This window comes from Anoplopoma fimbria, chromosome 15, assembly GCF_027596085.1.
Source record: "Anoplopoma fimbria isolate UVic2021 breed Golden Eagle Sablefish chromosome 15, Afim_UVic_2022, whole genome shotgun sequence".
NCBI classification, from domain to species: domain Eukaryota; kingdom Metazoa; phylum Chordata; class Actinopteri; order Perciformes; family Anoplopomatidae; genus Anoplopoma; species Anoplopoma fimbria.
The window spans coordinates 20,150,137-20,168,671 of NC_072463.1; the positions used below are offsets into that span (position 1 = coordinate 20,150,137).

The window sequence follows — 18,535 nt, forward strand, 5'->3', positions numbered from 1 at the left end:
GCCAGGTGACCGGGAAGATGAAGGGGATGTAGGTGAGCATGAAGACCATGGACAGCCAGTTGATGGCGAAGTCGTCCACGTTGTAGAACTTGGTCATGATGTTGCTGATGATGCCGTACTGGATCCATTGGTACGCGTTGCTCAGAGAGTAGGCGCTGAACAGGAACACGATCACCCAGCGCTTCTTGTACAGGCGCGTGGCGGCCGGAGAGCTGCTGCTGCTGCCGTTTGGGATGCTGCTGCTGCTGCATTCAATGTGCTCCGCGGCGTCTGGTTCTCCTGCTCCTGGACGTGGACCATCAGATGGACCATCAGATGAGGCCAGCGCATCTTCTCCCATCTCTTCTGCCCAGATTATTAAAACGAGCGCGCTCCGAAAATGAAGTCTAGTTCCACCACTGCTGTAACTTACTTATTTAAAATGAAAACGGTGAAAATATAGAAATAATAAGTATAGAAGTGACGATGAAAGAAATACCAATGGTCACTTTCGTTCAATGTGACTTTCAGTCCAAAAAAACATTCAGTTTGAGCATTAAAAAGGACTTAAGATTACTTCAGACTTCATTCCAAAGGACTGACTTGCTCGCCACGAGTTCATATAATACTTGAGCTGTCTGAGAAATGCTATTTATTGCACACTAGGTACGAGCTGACCCGGCTTTTACTCCACCCAGCTGCTGAGATAATAAATGACAAGTGCATGTAAGTGGGAGACATCATTCAGTCAGTCAACAAAGAGACGACACACACTGTTAAACACAAACCAACAAGAATAACTCAATATATGCACTTATGGTGAAGGCCAACTTTCTTTGTTCTAATTCTTATCCGTAATCCCCCACCCCCCTCCAGGGAAAGAACAAAGTGTGCCTTGTTTCTCACTTTGTGTTTGCTGTTAGTATGCTGTTATTGTTATTACTGTTATTTTTTTTAATAACAGATCAAATGTAGATTAAATATAAAAATCTAAACACAACAAAGTGATTACTTGACACCATTGTTCCCTCATTTGATTAAAAAAAAAAAAAAAAAAAAAAAAAAAAAAAGTAAAGGCATTTGAGTAGTTTGGTGACTTACTGCAGAATTACACAGTTTCACAGTGAAGGGAATAAGGTTGAAGATAAAATATGTTATTATGCTCCATGAGACAAATAGTAAATTATCCCATCTTTTCCACTGTTATAATTATTATAAAACTTCACCTACAGATATTAGCCAAACCTTGAGGGGAAAGTGGGATGCTGGAGAGGTACAATAGCTACAATAGTTTAAAATGTTGAAATAGTTTAGAAGATCCTGCATTAAACTATAACAAATGTGTGGAAACATAGAAAATGTAGATGTACAGGGTTAATCAGGTTGTGATAGTTCTAGCCACCAGATGGCGCTGTTGACCTAAAGGTTTGGTCATGAACATTTTATGCTCGACATGTTTTCAATTTTGTAGGACTCAAATAAATCCAATAAAAAAACAAACTAAATATTTATTTCTTAAGGAAATACAAAATGGGATTTTTTGATAGCTTATATGCTTATATAACATCATATACAAAAGTATAAAAAACATAATTGGTAGTAACAATATGCTAACAGAAAATAAAGTACAATGTAAACAGTCCATATATATATAGAAAGAGAGATATACATATATATGTGCATATGTGACGCCTGCGCCAAAACATAGGGAAAAAAAGAAAAAACTGCTCAGCCACCAAATGAATGAAAGAACAAAAATGACCATGAATCATGAAGGTTCATTATGTAGTAAAAAAACAAAACTTCTGGCTGTGTAAATATTCAAAAATAGAGAATTTACTATTTTCTTAATTGAGTGAGCAAATTAAACTAAATATATCTATTAAGTCTACCTATTTGCTCTCCTCTAGTTGAATTTCACTTAAAATTCCTAGGATTCCCAGCATGCACTTTAACAAAGGCAAGATTAAAAATAGTAAAACGGGGCTGTGTAATTAAAAATCACAAATTGAATTGCTGAGCTGAAACTGTTCTCAATAGTCGAAAATGTCCATTTTAGTTGCTGGAAATATGTTGAAGCGAACGCTAAAGATAAGAATACATATAGTACGATCCACTGTTAAACAACAAACTGAATGTATACAACGTAAAGTAATGTGCCAATAGCTGTGTTGTTGTTGTTTCTTTGTTCAACTTCATACTGACAGCGGCTGGAGCTCTGATGACCACAATGACAAATAAATGGGAGAGCAAGAGAGACAAACACAAAGAATATATATGATTTAACTGCAATAAACAGTGTCCATTGTTATTTGATCCACATTCTGTGGCGTAGCGCTCTGAGTTAAGGTGGGAGGTCTTGGCCGGCTCTCCTCCAGCTCTAAGTGCTGCTAGTTGGCTGCTTCTTCTCAACTGTAAACTGTACAAAGTCGTCGCACCTTCACTTGGCCTCCAGCTGCTGCAGCAGGGGGTTCGCCTCGCTCTCCGGGGTTTTGACGCTGTCTGTCCTGACAATACATGTGGGGCGATGCCGATTAAGCATGAGGATCAGTTGCTGTCGTTCGAGCTTCAGCTCCTCGATCTGGGATTTGAGATCGGAGTTCAACATCTCTAGTCTCTCTGATTCCTGCGAGAGGATGGAGAGGAAAAGAGGTAATACGACGGATACTTGACACATGTTGTTTTGGCGATAACAGATGAGAGACATATGTGAAAGTTTGAAATAGTGGCAAAGTGATTATGTTTCACCTTTTGTAGATAATCTGTTCTCTCCTTCTTTTTGTTTCGACATCTAGCTGCAGCCACTTTGTTTTTCTCTCGCCGTCGTTTCCTCCTGTCGACCTCTTCATCTCTCTAAACAACAGAGCAGGTATAAAAGGTTTTAGATTAAGTTGTGATGGACCTGCTCTACATTGGGAGACTCATCATGTTTCAGTACAAAATGATAAAAAAATATCATCGTACTTTCTTTATATTACATTTTGGTAGGCTTTGACCGAGCCTTCTTCACTATCATGATCAATAAGCAAAAGGAATGTTGAGCTAAATGAAGATCTAACACTTTTCCTATATTATTTTTAATTGTATGCTTACTTTGCATGTACGATGATTTGTCTTAGTCACAGCATGCACGTTTAATTGGTTAACATCAATTTAATGAAGTGAACATTTGTGAAGGGATCAAAGACATAACAAGGCCTATGTTAGGCCTTATTTGCAATGTTTACCTAAAAAGGCTAATCACAATGTTTACATATTACTGTTTTAAAATGTCAATTTTTACTTTTTCCCAGGACATCCAGCAGTATATTTAACAACACTATCATGTCCCGCTGTGTCCACTAGGTGGAACTATTGATTAGCATATAACAAAACGCAGGTGTTTTCACTTGTTTTCACTTCAGGCAAAATGTGTATGATACATTAGGCACATTTCGCACATAGTTAAGTTAAAATCTGTATGATTCATTTAAAATAGTAAAATTATATAGTAAGTTTTTTACTTTTCACTGTGGCTTAATCCCATAAATGTTTTGAAAAAGCATGCAAAGTGAGTAACAGCTCAAAATGCACTTTTGTATTTACATGATCTGGTTATCAGCTCCTCAGTGTTTCCTATACCTCTGTTTTGATCACTAGGGGCCTCTTCCCCAGACTGTCCAGGAAGTGCAGAGGTGACAACATTGTGCCAAACTCCTGGAAGTCACCAAATTTTAGCTTGTCAGTCAGCGTGGTGGCTGAGATCCCAGCCAGTGGACCCAGGCTGGGCAGGGAGCCTGCTGTCACCGTGGGATCTGGGATTCGTCCTGGCATCGCGTCAGACTCGGTCGTGACCACAGCTAGGGAGGCAGAGGGAGAAAATGGAAGACATACTCAGACGGAAACTAAACCAGATCAATGAAAAACACATAAAACTCTGTCTGCTCCGCTTGTTATATTAAATACTGGGGCATACTTTATAGCATGAGGGTAGAAAAGCCATTTTACAATAACAAATTAGCAGCAAATAGACATGTAAGGGCTTTGTTTGACCTACAGTCGCTAACAGAGCTTCAAGAAGGCATTTGCCTGAGGTGCACTGCTCCTTTCTAGCAGTCAGACTTGCCTTACTGATGAATTGCTGGTCTGTTATAGGAGCCGGATGCTGAGGCTGCCCTCATTAGGCTATTTTACTATTTTGCTTCTTTTTTTGGAATGAATATTCAGCCATTTAAAGGGATCTTGGCAAGAAATTGCCCTATTTAATCCCAGAGGCCAAAAGAGAGACGAGCAACAGTGTACAAAGCAGACTCGGACAAATTCCTCTTTATTTCAAGGAGAACTTAAGAAATAACCATGGTTTATTCCTAATGAGACTTAATGTCAGGGGCGTAAAATGTGGCTGCCAAAATCCAGCTTAACTGGGAGAAAATATGAACCCAAATTTTACTAGTTTTGTTTGGTTTAGCCACATGAAAAAGTTGACACTGTCTACATATTTTTCTGTGTCTATCACTGGCGAATGCCTCCATTTGAAAATGCTGAATATGAACATTTAAATATATCCAAAGACAATGACGGAGGTGTGTGTGAGAGCAAAGCCAGCCAAAGACACAGGAAATTACTGAACAGCTCAGCAGATTTCCAAAGCCACATGATGCAGCCAAAAACTATCATCGAAGGTCAAATACTCAGTGACCTGTAGCCCACACTACAGGAATAAACAGCAGAAAACAGCATGCTATCACAAGTGAAGACAAATAGATGGGAGTTCAAAGGGAAGAGCGTATGGATTTGCCAATTATACATCTACTAAACAGTAATGCCGAGAACATGAGAACCACACATGGGAATAACTTTCAGTTTTCACACTTCCCCAATCTACAGGTCAAAAAGACAAAGTGAGTGTCCATGCTTATGGCACATGATAGGCAATGTGTCTTAAAATGGTGCAAGACAGAATGGATGTGATTTGTAATAACATTCATTAGAAATTTGGTTTTAAATTTGAATAGCAACATTAACCAAAGCAAAAGACAAAGCTGCCTTTACACCATGGTTTTAAAACATTTTGATCAAAGGACTACCAAAGAATACATTATGCATCAATAACTCCCATTTGAATGATATATGGTCCACAGTGAAGTTATGATTAAAACAGCTCGGCTATTTAACATTCTTGTTATGATAACTTTTATCCTATTAGGTCCGAGCAGCCCATGTAATAAACTTATCCTGATTAGACTCTAGTATAATGATTTGTGTTGAACTCTATGCACTTTTACATGGGGGGAAAAAAATGCAGACTAGTTTCTGAATATGAATTTTCAGCAGTTTAGTAATATGTGTAGTCATCTTAACCGGACTACATTATGTTGCAGCGTGCACATTGAGGCCATTGGTCAACTTGAAAGCGGAAGTTTTTTTTTCAGTGCGGCATTTACCTTACGTAACTTTGTGTTCCCATCAAAAAGATGTCTTTCAGAGCGGATTTCACTTCAGATAAACACACAGTTTGAATAAAAAAGCAATGCACAACACCAGTGAAACGGTTAGGGGGTCTAAATAGGGACATTTTGTTCTGCATTGTGCACGCCGTAGTGCCATGTAAGAGGAGCATGCAAACAAAAGAAACATTATGTTTCTGGAGCATGCTCAATAAGATGTCAGGTCTACTTTGAATACCAAAAAGAAAAGACGTAAAACTCAGAGACTGCAGTGGATGTGAGTTGAGCTTAACACATCACAGACCTTCTCGCCTGTTCACTGACTCGTTATGAGCAATGCGTGGCCAGCAGCCTGTTTAGGATGTAAAAAAATATTCAGCTCTCGATTTACGAAGTTTTTTTTCTATACCGACCTGACTTTGATCCCAGGTGCAACAAATGTCCTTTCTTCTGGTCAGCCGAGGGTCGAGAGTAGATTTTAAAAAGTGGAAATCGTTGCATCAGCCCGGTTTTAAAACGTGATCCCAATCTGGGAGGATTTGGGAATGCGGAAATTAGGCTTTGCCAGCCAAACGTAAGCAGGGATGTAAGAAAGTAGCCTACATAGTGGGGGCAGAAGTGGGGAAGTCGCACCGCTCCTCCCATAAAGAAACACGGAGGCTACGAGCTGCAACGACAGAGTCTGGTGCAGATGGAGGCCTGCACTAAAGTACAGTACAAGCCTCTATTCAACCCCAAAACACACACACACACACACACATGGATTACACAGAAACTCAGAAGATGAATCATTTTAAGTGATTCCATTTTTTTTTTTTTTTTTTTTAATATACCTCCACTCTGTCTTGCACAATATATTTCCTTTGTAGAGATATAACTATATTGTTTCAATTTATTTAAATAATGTGTTCATTTTAAATGCAATCCTTTTATATTTTCACCTTGTATAAGAAATAGATTTCTTAGAAAAACACCAGCACCACTCTCGACTCTGAACGTAGATTTATTGTCAATTATTTCAGCAGAAGAGATAAGCAATCAATGCTCATTTCACTTGTTTTCTTAAATTTAACAAATGAGTCAAATTCTGAAAGGTAAAAAAATAAATCATAAGTTACATCTTGATAAGATATATAGCATATAGCACTGGATGTTTTCATGGAAAACTTTCAACGAGGTCAAACCACAGTTGATGACATTGAGGTATGCACTTAACATGGATGAATACGTAAATATGACATTTACAGCAATCAATACACTATTAAGACAAAAACACAAAACCATACTGATACGTTAAATTCCACATTACATCTTAGATCTAGTAACAGATCAGATATAGATATATATATATATGTATATATAAGCTTTGGACATTATTTGGAATTTTTCAGCATGCGTTGTAAAATCAGAACTTACTTCAGTCCCACCTGTAAAAGTAAAAGCCATGCTTTTTGGCTACATCACTCTGTTGGCTATGTATCTGGAAAAAAGTTTTTATGTTTGCTTAGTCACAAACACATGACATTTCATGAATGTATTCCTTGTAGAGTTACAGCATACTGTAGCATATGTTGTTCATGTCATTTCAAAGTCAGGAAACTGCAAACAGAAATACCAGAGAGATCACACAGATCATTTCCCTCTGTACATTATAAGGCCAGGAGAGTTGGGGAGTTGAGAAGATCAACCGAGTCAGCCTTTCCCCCTCCACCTTTGTGACCGTCTAGTCCCTCTGTGAGACAGTCCAGCTCGGGACACGCAAATGTGAACACGGACAGGTAGCTGCTGCAGGTGGGGGTGGAGGTCACCACCGGAGTGCTGAGAGGCTCCAGGTCGCTGGAAACAGACTTGTACAGGGTCTCCCAGTCCGAGACCCCGAGGGAACTGCTCAGATCTATGTCTGGCACGGATCGCGCCGTCTCCATGGGGGTTTTCTCCTCCAAACTGGGTAACATGTTCTCCAAAAGCCCTTCCTTAATGTCCAGAGAGGGCTCAAGATCGCAGATGTTGATCTCAGCACTGGCGCACAGCAAAATGTTGGAGTTCCCAGAGATTGCTATGGACGGATCACTGGAGATATCCATGTCTTGGAGCGAGGGAGCTTCCTGGGTGCCATCCTCTGGAAGTCGGTCCTCGTCTGGACTGGGCGGGAGCCCCGGGGACCCCGTGGGCTCCTGGAAAATAGACTCCAACTCTTCTGACATCTGGCACATCGGTTTATGTGTTGCAAGGATAAATTCGAGCCGTTCTTTCTCTTTGAGGAGGTTGGCTATTTCCGTCTCCAGGGCTGCTTTTTCCTCCTCCAGCTCGTCAGTCTCCTTCAGATAGATCGACATCCAGAATCATCCACAATGGAAAACACACACAAACAGTGGCAGCTGAGTAAATGAATCACTGTTTACTTACAGTTTGCAGCGTATCCGTGAGTTCCCTCCGTCTGTTGCGACATTTTGCTGCAGCCATTTTATTCCTCTCCCTTCTTATCCTCTTTTTCTCTTCCTCCTCTGGAGACAGCTGGGATGTGAAAGAAATATTTCAGTTATTACCTTGAAGAATCCAGACATTGCATCCTTCTAATCCATCTGTTGCCAATTCCCCCTCTGAAAAATGGCAAAAGCATGTTTCGCTGCAATGCGTCTAAAAATAGACCATTGTTGCAGACTTGCTGTGACCTGAATATAAATTGACTGCCTAAGGAAGGCACACAGCCAGCACAAGGCACCAGAGGAGCATGCACAATGGCACTGTTGCACACAAGGAATTCAGACTGGCATATGTAAATGTACACTGTTGACTGTTCCGTCCAATGGCAGGTAGACTTCATCTGAGATAACCTACCTGCTCTGTTTTCCCCTTTCTGACAGGATTTTTCCCCTTATTCCCGCCCACTTTGGGTGTTGCCTGGTGAGAGCTTTGTGGTTCATTGGCTTGCCTGCTACCCAGAGACGGGGAGACAGATGTAATAATTGTAGGCTGGACCATCCACTGGAAATCTGGGGTAGAGGAAATTGCAGTGACTGTTGGAACAAATGGAGTGTCTTCATCGCTCATGTCTTGGCAGAGCTCCTGAAAAATGGAAATAATCGACAATGAGGACTATAATAAATATTTTCTTAAATAAATCTATTAGTGTCTTTAAGTGGATCTAATTGTAATGACAATCATCAATTAAACCCACAACACGTATGTTTACAGACTAAAGCAGAGGGTATAGCTTGCATGTGTTCAATTTCCTTGAAATATACTCATCCAAAAATAGCCTTCTCCGGATCAATATTTGACTTTATCATTGTTTCTGACGTCAACGCTGACGCAGAGATGCTGTGGAGTCTCCTGAATGGATTTATTTTTCTCAATGAACCGCTGCATCGACACTCTCACATTTTGGTCCCAGGACGTCGGAATCATAACAACCTGAACAACGTTGCTATATTTTTGTCTCAATCCAACCCACGCTGATCTAATGTCAACATTATTTATTACATTTATAACAACAACAAAAAAATATGCAAAAATAAAGCGCACCGAGTCAATTAAAATCGTATCAATCAGATCCCCCCCCCTCATGGGATGCTATAAATCAGTCAGTGGATCACATACAGAGACAGATGTGATCAATTAGCTGGTAGACTACGCGCCTCCTGGGCTGCACGCTGAATGTATGATCAACAAAGCCATTCATACCTTTGCATCTCTCTCTGAGGAGGACGCCGGAGAGCTCGCCTCCTCTGGCGTCTTCTGGAAAAGTGTCCCGACAGGAGACTCCGTCCGGCAGGTGGGAGAGTCTGAGTCCATGTCAGGCGTCATGTTATTATGATACATCACCAAAGGGGGGAGAAATACAAGTCCCGATCAGTGATCAATGACTCTGGCCTTCAGCTGGGCAGAGCGTCTCGGGTCTTTTCTCCAGGTATATTACCTGGTAACTGGACGACTAGGATGCAAGCCCCTCCTTTTATGCTCCGCTAGAATTTTATGAATGAACCAAGACTGTACCATCCGAGGAGGGGGGAGGCTGGGCAGACAGACAGACACACAGGCCCACATTTCTGGGGTAAAATGACATTATTTTGACATTTAGCTTACTGCATATTTCCTCCAAGACTGATATGTTGAGAATATTTCTTGGATATGGTAAAAAACTTCGTCCCTCCACAAAAGATGCACAGCAGTTTTCACTCCCATTCATAAATATCGGCTCCATCTGAATGCAACGTGGGGTGAGAAACGTGAGCCTATTTATAAATACATATGTGAAGGATAACCATTTCCTGCTCGATGCAAACTGGATGTCCTGGTGGATTCATTTAATCACAAATACATAAATACACTTATGCGATGAAGAGTAAATAGCCGAAAAACACACACTGACTTGTAATAATAAGAGCTCATTTAATAACAAGGTCACAGAGACGCATTTTGAAAGCCATTTAAAAAGTAAACTGTGTTCACTTGTTAACATTTTATCTTTGCATGCTGATCAACCAAATGTACTCTCATTATTTCATTTTTATGAAATATAGGTTATTTTTTTTTATTTTATTTTTTTACCAAACATTAACTCCTGACAGACATCTGGATAAACTCAGCACTTGGGGGGCTGCCCCTCCGAAGATAAGAATGGAGGGCTGCTGGCAGACATAATGAAATGATGCTGAATTGTTTACTTGGGGCGGAGTTGGTAAAGAGGAGGCCAGGCATGTGGGGAGGGAGAGGTCACGTGACGCGACCCGGAAGTGTAGGGATAAGAGAGCGAGGGGGAGGAGTCTGCGTCTGACAGGAGCAGCATCATCCTTCTCTCATCACAAGCATGTCTGCACTCTTCTCCTGCTTCCTTAATGTTTGTCTTGGCGGTTTCTTCAGTCGAACAAGTTGGTCTTTATGTTTTCATGTAAAAAAAGAAAAATGCAAAATTAAAAATACTACAAAAAAATACACCCTGCAATAAACAGACATTCTTGTAAATAATAATAATAATAATCAATCCTTTATTAGTCCCACAATGGGGAAATTATTTCTCTGCATTTAACCCATCCCGGAGGAGCAGTGGGCTGCAATGAAGCGCCCGGGGAGCAACTTGGGGTTAGGTGTCTTGCTCAAGGACACCTCGGCATGTTGCCGGTAGAGGGGTTTGAACCACCAACCTTGTGGTTACGGGATGAGCGCTCTACCTCATGTGCCACTCCATTAAATGGGGAGAAATTACAGATATTTCTGTCAGAAATATTTTTTTTCACAAAAACGAAATGTGTCAAGTGAATTATCAAAAAGGTAGGGGCATTTAAAGAAAAAAATGGCATTGTGAAAGAGCAGTTTAATACCATATGTTAAGAACATGGTGCCATTTAATTGTAATAGGGCTCTTTGAGGTCAGGTAACGAACCGAATCATGATAACACTAGTCTAGTGTCATATCAAGTTATCAATATAATATTGATTCATCACTCCAGCTGTACTCCAAAGGCATCACAAGAGACCCGTTGCCGAGCTGAGTTGATGATTGAGAGATCTTGCCGAACCCGTCTGTCAACTGGTTCCTCAGATTACTGATTATTTTGCTGACACGTTGTACACCAAGGAGAATGCCACGAAAGGGACATTTTCATTCATGACAGAAAAATACGACCAGTTTGACATTTGATTCAACAGCATATCTCTAATAATGAGTGAGGTTTTCAAAAAATATATATAATTTAAAATGATTTGAAATAAATAGTCTTTTGTCAGTTAATTATTAGTCATAGAGGTAATATTCCAACTCAATTGGACAAACGTCAACCCATATGGAGGCCAAAACCTGCATAATTGTGTGAAGTCATGCTAAATACAAATAATCTTCTGTCAAATAACATAAATATGGTATTAATGCTTGTCATTAGGCACTGGGGGGGGGGTCGTCCCAGTCATACTGAACCTGAAGCATGGCGTGGAAGCCAAGAATAACACAGAGGTGAGGGGTCGTGTTATTACTATTACCACAAATATCATGAGTCCCATTAGTATTAATCCAAACTACTACTGATAATTCAATGTATGGTGGTGCAACATGACACAAATAACTCTTGAAACCTCTTTGCCAGATTTAAAAGTTTGAGAAACTGACCCCCCTTGAGGCGAAGCTAAATCATCTTGAGCACCTCTCCCAGTCCATTGCAGATGACTTCACCTGCCTGAGGAAACGAGGGAGAGAGATGGGACAAACAAATAGTAAATGAATAGAGCAATATGTTCACCGTAATATAAATCAACACTTGGGCAGAAAATTGCAGCTGCACTGCTCTTTACGAGTAAAATGTTTCTCTTTTGGCCAGATCCTTATGTGTGATGTAATAGCAGATGGAAACGCCTGCTGTTTGGGGTTTTGCAAGATGAACATGTCGCTACATTGTTTTTATTTTTCTGAATCATGTTTTTTTGTGCTCTCCATGAAAAATCAATCACACTGGTGTTGGGTTGTTTTGATAACATATCTCAATTTTTTCATTTGCCTAAATCGTGCTTTTTTCACTATGAAGTCAAAAGAATATCAATCAAATTGTTGTTGTTTAAATCAGTTTAAGAATGGTGTATTAGCAAATGAACAACTCTTGTGTATTCATTTGTTATATATGTTAAATATGTTATTTTTATAAAAAGTCTTCCTATGAATTTACAAACAAGAGGTTTCGGTTACAGGGCTTTGGGGGGAATTTGACTATTTAAGCTATTTAATACGGGAATTGTAATAAGATACAATGTATTTTGTTGACAGTATCTACATATTTAAAATAAAATACACACCCTCTTATCTATTTCCATATAGTTCCCACGCTTTATACATTCTTCTCAGCTTTTGGAGGTTGGGTTTCTGTAATACCTACAGGGGACAAAAATGATTAGTAACCAACGGACTGTAAAATGTCTTAAATAGTATATTTAGTACACAGTTCCGATGTCTTATTCCATTCGAGTACCTTCTCGTCTTTGTCCAAATGTAGGGTGTCTACTAAGGGAGCAATGGATGGACGGCCATGGGCACACTGGAAGGGCAACTGGCAGGAGGACAAGGATGCCACCAAGCTGCAGCATTCATCTCTACTCAGGCTGTCATTGAATTTGATGGCACCTGTTTAGTGCATACATTTATAAAAGGGATAAGTCTAAAGATTTCAGTAGGGAACTAATTTATTGAATCATCAACGCACAAAAAGATGGAGACAAATAATTGAACTTTACCATGGCATGCTAGCGAGGCTAGCACCTTCAGCACAGTGAGGGGCAGAGTTCCTCTTACTCTACCAGTTGAGCGGAGCAACTGAAAAAAAGAATAAGAATGATGCATGTTACACTTCATTGAGTCAATTTTATACTTTCTTTATAGAAAAAGTTTTAGGGATTAGAAAGACATTTTCAGCCTACCTCAATCTGCTCTTGAAGATACTCCTGATGTGTGATTATAGGGAAAAATACGAACTGTGAGATGAACACATGGCTAAATGATTGAGGCAATAGATGGTCTTAATACGGAGGTTTCATAAGTCTTACCTTAACAATAGGCTTGATAACAGATTGTCTCCCCCGTCTGAGCTCATTACTCTCCTTTTCCATGAAGCACAGCGGTACCTTTCCTATCAAAGCTTGTGGATTCGCTGCCTGTGAAAACTTTACTTCCAGGCCCAAACTCCGCAAATGTGCTTCACAAGACCTTTAAGAGGAAAATGTCCATTAGCAATACAGAAAACACTGCTCAACAAAAATGCCAATTGGATAACGTCTATGGTATGAAACAGGTTTGAAAAAACCCTCAGTGTCTACTGAAGTCTAGACAAGAAATGAAACAGAAAGAGTTTGAACTTTAAAAGCTGTTGGGTGCAGTTCGACAAAATGTAAACACAGAACATCGCCATGGTGAAAGTTGGACATTTACAGCTTAGCAACAGGCAAGCCTTTTGTTAATTTTGTTTCCGAAAATGTAAGAGAAGAAGAAGGATGACGATAGGCTTCTGAGGTGACTGACTGTGTGTCGGCAGATTGTGGCCATTACAGATTCATAACCTGCTTGTCCAAATTGGGCAAAGTGCTCGCTTAAGAAGTGACTCATTCTACCGTCTGGAAACTGACATTATTTTCTGACAGTGCTCCAATTACAAGAAAAACACAGTCAACAAAACACAACCTTTGTATTTAACTTTAAGAGATCTAACTAAGGCATCTGACGATGTACACCCTAATATTAATACAGGCTGCCACATCATTAGAGTGATGAAGCTACTGAATGAGGGCATCTGAGTCAAAAGTGCTACGCACTTAACTCTGGGTTAAGACGGGGATACAGACCATTTTCTCTCTAAATAAAATCAGTTGCTGACTCACGCTGAATCTCCAGAGAGTAATGCTGAGAGAGTAACAACTTTCAGTAAGTATTGGCACAAATTCACTTCAGCCATACTTACTGAACAAATTTACATTCTCAAACTTGACCTTTAAGCAAGTGTTCTGGTTTTACAGGTGTTCTCATTTGCTTGCAGTACTGTAAACATAGCAAAACACACCTTAGCAGCCTTTGCTCTTCCTCGGTTACACTGATCTCGAGAGGTGGCAAAATGGTTGATGAACACAGACGTCTCTCTCCAGGTGCATCTGGGTCATCCTCATAAGAATCTATGACAGGACATACGTTAATGACTGTGGTATCACACCTGGGACCCAAAAACAGCATTGATAATATAACATTTCATTCCCTATATTAATACTCTGCATTGTGCAGTTGTTTTGCTTTTTTTTTACCTGCAATTAGATTTTCAAGTCGAACTCTCTCGTGTGCAGCGTGTTGATCTACCAGCACCAGAAGGTTTCCTAGGGTTTAATATAAAGAGCATGAGATGCTGATAAAACAACATACAGACAAACAGTTAAGTTGATGTCCATACCTTCAGTTTCAGTGAGTGCTGCAGACTCCTCATCCTTCGTATTGATAAGACATGCAAGAAACTTCTTATCCACCTGATGAATAACCTATAAGGTAATAAATAGCAATTAAGGTTAAATGGATTATAAATAGGAATTGGTCAGAACATGCAAAAGGAAACCAAGAGAGAAATTTGCCTTCATTGAGTGAATCATGGCCTTAGAGAAACGGTACGGAAACAGGATGTTGTGGATTTTGACAGCCAGACCGTCGGCTTGCCCACTTGATATGTCCACACCAACCTGTAGCCACAGTAGAGTTCATAATGCATCACTGAAAACAGTAGTCTAAGTTTTGAATTATTATTAAGACACTATACTTTAGAGCAGATCAAACAATTAGAAAATCATTTAAATCCTTACAGAATAAACAGACAAGTTTTGTTTACCGTAGGAGGGCAGACAAACACGGGATTATTCCATTTGGAGTACAACGACTTCAGTGAGTTGGACCTCTCAACACTTTCATCTGATAAGACAAACAATATGATACATGAACACAAACAAGCCAATATTCATATTGTATATTGTTTGTGTGTGTGTGTTAGGCCGCCTACAGTCTACAATCTGATCTGTCTGTGGGGTACCTCTGTCATCAAGCCCTAAACTAATCACTCTCTCTGTCCTGGATTTAGGGAGGAAGGGCAACACTAGATCCACCTGAAATGGGTAACATCTGTATTCCATCCCTACAGTTTAAGAAACAATCGTTGACAGTGGAGGTATTCTTGGTTAATGTTGAGTACTACTTCCAGGTACTATCATGTCAATACAACCCGCTGATAAGCACAGAAAAAGTTGTTAACTCACCCATTTCAGAGATGACACCAACTGCCATATTGGTGACATCAGATGTACAGCAAGCGTGTGTTTCTTCAGCAGCCGGGTCTTCATACCGGCTGAGCCCAGTCACTTTGTTGACATAAACTATCTTTCCCACAGATGTATCGTAGTGATGAAGCCAGTCCCCTGATGTTGTATCCTCTTGACTTTCAACCAGTACAGGATTTTCACGACAACCTTGGACTGGCTCAGGATTCAGTGCAGTGTCGCAGTGATTCTCGTTGTTATTGCCGTCTTGGCTGCCATCATTACCACTACTGAGACAGGTATTGTCCTGGTGTGGTAATACATTTGAATTTTCTGTCCTGTGTTGTTTGAAATGGAAGAGTTTAGCTGCCAAAGATATTTTGCCTGTTTTCGGCACTGGGACTGGTTTTAACTTGGCGAATGCTGAGAGGTTTAGAGGGCTTTGGAGGCTGCTGCATTTCTCTTCTTTTTCTGTTTCTTTCACACCACCATCTTGCTGGTCTTTCTGGCAAACAGACACATTCTGGGAATTCAAAACAAAGCCGTCTGTCTGAGGAAGTCTAGTATTATTCTCTAGAGAGTGTAATTTCAGTTCATCAGCTTGACCATATACTCTTCTAAACTTCTCAAGGGATCCAGACTCCTTACATAAAGACAACTTTTGACAAGTTGAAATTCTGTGAATCTTTGAGGGAATTATGTTGTCGGATGGTTTCTGACTGGTTCTGTCATGGCCTGCGCACAGTGAGATTTTGCGTTTTGATGCAAAGGATCTCTCTTCACATTTCTGCACTATAACTTGTTGCTGAAATACTGACTTGTTGATTTGGGACAGGTCCTGCGTCTGCGGATTTTCATGAATGTATGGATCAGACAGGCTGATCCTTTTGTTCCTTATTAAAGTAAATTCTGGTCCTCCTGCACCCGGGCAGTCAGGTAATATTTGCTCAATACTGTTTAAATCAGGTTGAATTTGTTGATAGATGCGGTCTAGTGGAATCACACTGCTGGTGGAGGTAGTAGTGTTTAATGGGATCTCTTTTTCTGTTGGGGGTTCCAGTTTTTCACTTTCTATTTGTCTGACTGAATTTGACAAACACAACACCTGAGTGCCTTCCCCATCTTCACAAAAAGTAGGCTCCTCTTCCTCAGTAATGCTATTATCAGATGTAGGTTCAAGTCTAGCCTGATCACACAGTGGTTCAGATCTAAATTCTTTGTTTATGCTTTCTTCACTATTTATCTTTTCCAATTCATTTGCAGTTATCTTTTGCTCTTCTTCAGTCTTGTCATTGCATTCTGTCTGACCACACTGCTGACTTACATTGTCCTCATATACACATTCATCTTTGCGTTTTCGATGAACAGGATCAGATGCCAGTTTCATTCCAAAAGTGCAATCTAGCGAGGAAGCTCTGCTAGTTGCTTGGCCGCCGTAGCCCGTGTTATGCCCCTCTTTGTCAGTGTCAGTGCCAAACAATTTGGGATCGTCCAAGTCATCGTGAGAAAGCACAGCCACCAAGTTCTCTTTGGTCAGGAAAGCTTTCGCTGCCTCCTCTATACACAGCAAAAGTCCATCCCAATCTTTGAACTCTATCAGAGTTTTGGCAGGCTCAAGACATACGTCATACTCTGAGTAAGGGCACTTGATATTGATGACGTATACTCCATGCAGTTCTTGGCTTCGTTTGTGCTTTGGACTCCTGATGGCGGACTCCCTGTCTGGACTGTTCAGTCTGCGAAGGAGAAAGTTCAGGAGCTTGTGTATCCTTGTTTTCAGGAGCAGTCTGTCATTCACATACAAGAACTGTAAGCTGTTATTGTAGTGGCCTTCTCTGCCAATGTAACCGAGCACTTCAAACTGTCCACGTCTGTAGCTGATTTCTCCAAGAGTCTGTGCTCGCCCGAGGCCGTGTATCTGAACGAACCGGTGGTAGGTGTTTCTGGCTTTAGGAAGCTGCACCATCATGGCTCCTGTGCAGTCGTTCTTCAGGGTGAAAGACACAGCGGGATGCATCAGGGAGACGGCCTCCACCCTGTGTCTGATCCTCTCACCCTCCAGGACGGCATCCATCCTCTTCCTCCGGACTGGCATGTTGTGGAGGAAGTCACAAACCACAACAGTCGTCCCCGAGGAGGGCCGAGCGGTCTCTGCTTCAAACACATCCATGCCCTTGCCGTCCTTGAAGATCTTCACGTGGGTTTTCACTGATGATCTGGTCCTGGTTGAGATCTCCACCAGTTTGGAGAGAGAGACGACACTGGCCAGGGCTTCTCCTCTGAAGCCAAACCACCTGAGGTTGTCCAGGTCTTCCACAGAGCTGCATTTGCTTGTGTGGTATCTGTTTCCCACTTGCTCCACATCCTCTTCATTGATCCCAGCCCCGTTGTCCACCACCTGGACCCTGAAGGCCTCCATGTCCACCCTCACCCCCACACAGGTGGCCTCAGCATCGATGCTGTTCAGTGTGAGCTCCTCTACACACTGCTGCATGGAGGGGAGGGCGACCCCGGAGCGGAGCTTCCCCTGCACGTCTCCAGGCAGACACTTAATCATGGTCTTAATGGTCCCTACAACTACACAGTAACGTTAATCAATGAGTAACCATGGCTCCAACGACAACTTTTTTTTTTTTTTTTTTTGAGACACATTAAAAAAAAAGTCAGTAAACACTGCCTGTTTAAATTAAAAATGAAATAATAATAAAAAAAAGGCATCGACACTAAAATCCACCTCTGCTGCTGTTTACAGTCAACGTGTCACATCAAGAGCAGCCCGGAGCAGACAACCGACCAATCAAACAGCGCCATCTCCTGGTGCGGAGGACCTCCTACCGCCCCCTACTGTCCGGAGTGTGCTACAGCAGTGTTTACTGACTCAAGAAACAGGGGCTGCTGACCCTTTGTTCTTTAACCAGATCATACTTCTGGTTCATTCTTCCCAGCATCTTTTCACATGCAACAATTTCCAGTATTGATTTTTTTTTTTTCAAATCAATACAAGTACGTAATCGTCTGACATTAATTAATAGAGCCTAGGGACACATTTGTACCATCTTCACTCTTATTACATTACATTACAGTCATTTAGCAGATGCTTTTATCCAAAGCGACTTACAATAAGTGTATTCAACATAGGTATTCGAGAGAACACTGAAAAACACAGTGAACAAAACACAACCTTTGTATTTAACTTTAAGAGATCTAACTAAGGCATCTGACGATGTACATCACATATGTGTGAAGAGGTTGTCAGAGTTCAGTTTTGTATGCCATGTCTCCACCCTCTATACCTCTTGATAAAGTCTAGTTTGTTTGGCTCCTGACATCATTAGTGACTTTCTTCATGAGTATTTTCCCTAATTATTCAAATT

General features: G+C 40.8%; 3 protein-coding genes across 5 annotated transcripts; all 3 read right to left on the reverse strand.

Annotated features, from left to right (window-relative positions):
- Window positions 1-1,517: 1,517 nt before the first annotated feature.
- On the reverse strand, window positions 1,518-6,086 carry jdp2a (Jun dimerization protein 2a). Of its 2 annotated transcripts, none has more exons than XM_054614441.1 (4): window positions 5,819-6,086; window positions 3,601-3,818; window positions 2,728-2,832; window positions 1,518-2,605 (listed from the first exon to the last, which is right to left on the reverse strand). In XM_054614441.1, the coding sequence occupies exons 1-4, from the start codon at window positions 6,048-6,050 to the stop codon at window positions 2,420-2,422; spliced, it is 741 nt and encodes a 246-aa protein (XP_054470416.1). In that variant the 5' UTR covers window positions 6,051-6,086; the 3' UTR covers window positions 1,518-2,419. The 2 variants fall into 2 exon arrangements, with proteins under 2 accessions (XP_054470416.1, XP_054470418.1); XM_054614443.1 differs by lacking the exon at window positions 5,819-6,086 and adding an exon at window positions 5,403-5,466.
- A 611-nt stretch (window positions 6,087-6,697) lies between these two features.
- Window positions 6,698-8,774, reverse strand: fosaa (v-fos FBJ murine osteosarcoma viral oncogene homolog Aa). The gene is made up of 4 exons (XM_054614358.1): window positions 8,688-8,774; window positions 8,244-8,471; window positions 7,812-7,919; window positions 6,698-7,723 (listed from the first exon to the last, which is right to left on the reverse strand). The coding sequence occupies exons 1-4, from the start codon at window positions 8,772-8,774 to the stop codon at window positions 7,055-7,057; spliced, it is 1,092 nt and encodes a 363-aa protein (XP_054470333.1). The 3' UTR covers window positions 6,698-7,054.
- Window positions 8,775-9,776: 1,002 nt separating this feature from the next.
- mlh3 (mutL homolog 3 (E. coli)) lies at window positions 9,777-17,913 on the reverse strand. 2 transcript variants are annotated; one of them, XM_054613767.1, is made up of 14 exons: window positions 15,162-17,913; window positions 14,939-15,040; window positions 14,741-14,820; window positions 14,490-14,594; window positions 14,315-14,399; window positions 14,172-14,240; window positions 13,937-14,045; window positions 12,930-13,089; window positions 12,804-12,827; window positions 12,621-12,699; window positions 12,359-12,510; window positions 12,186-12,261; window positions 11,509-11,575; window positions 9,777-10,282 (listed from the first exon to the last, which is right to left on the reverse strand). In XM_054613767.1, exons 1-12 carry the CDS (start codon window positions 17,716-17,718, stop codon window positions 12,190-12,192), a joined length of 3,594 nt encoding a protein of 1,197 aa, XP_054469742.1. In that variant the 5' UTR covers window positions 17,719-17,913; the 3' UTR covers window positions 9,777-10,282; window positions 11,509-11,575; window positions 12,186-12,189. The 2 variants fall into 2 exon arrangements, with proteins under 2 accessions (XP_054469742.1, XP_054469743.1); XM_054613768.1 differs by lacking the exon at window positions 14,939-15,040.
- Between the last annotated feature and the right edge of the window lie 622 nt (window positions 17,914-18,535).

What these genes read in the sequence shown, in the direction of transcription:
- fosaa (XM_054614358.1), bottom strand. Translation starts at nt 8,774, where the DNA reads ATGCAGCGGTTCATTGAGAAAAATAAATCCATTCAGGAGACTCCACAG. An exon ending in ACGTCAGAAACAATGATAAA is followed by an intron (nt 8,472 to 8,687) that starts GTCAAATATTGA and finishes TCCATTTTTCAG; the next exon opens with GAGCTCTGCCAAGACATGAG. An exon ending in GAAAGGGGAAAACAGAGCAG is followed by an intron (nt 7,920 to 8,243) that starts GTAGGTTATCTC and finishes TTCACATCCCAG; the next exon opens with CTGTCTCCAGAGGAGGAAGA.
- jdp2a (XM_054614441.1), bottom strand. Translation starts at nt 6,050, where the DNA reads ATGGGAGGAGCGGTGCGACTTCCCCACTTCTGCCCCCACTATGTAGGC. An exon ending in GCACCTGGGATCAAAGTCAG is followed by an intron (nt 3,819 to 5,818) that starts GTCGGTATAGAA and finishes CTGCCTCCCTAG; the next exon opens with CTGTGGTCACGACCGAGTCT. An exon ending in GAACAGATTATCTACAAAAG is followed by an intron (nt 2,606 to 2,727) that starts GTGAAACATAAT and finishes ATCCTCTCGCAG; the next exon opens with GAATCAGAGAGACTAGAGAT.
- mlh3 (XM_054613767.1), bottom strand. Translation starts at nt 17,718, where the DNA reads ATGATTAAGTGTCTGCCTGGAGACGTGCAGGGGAAGCTCCGCTCCGGG. An exon ending in CCATGATTCACTCAATGAAG is followed by an intron (nt 14,400 to 14,489) that starts GCAAATTTCTCT and finishes ATTACCTTATAG; the next exon opens with GTTATTCATCAGGTGGATAA. An exon ending in AGCCTCGCTAGCATGCCATG is followed by an intron (nt 12,511 to 12,620) that starts GTAAAGTTCAAT and finishes TGCACTAAACAG; the next exon opens with GTGCCATCAAATTCAATGAC.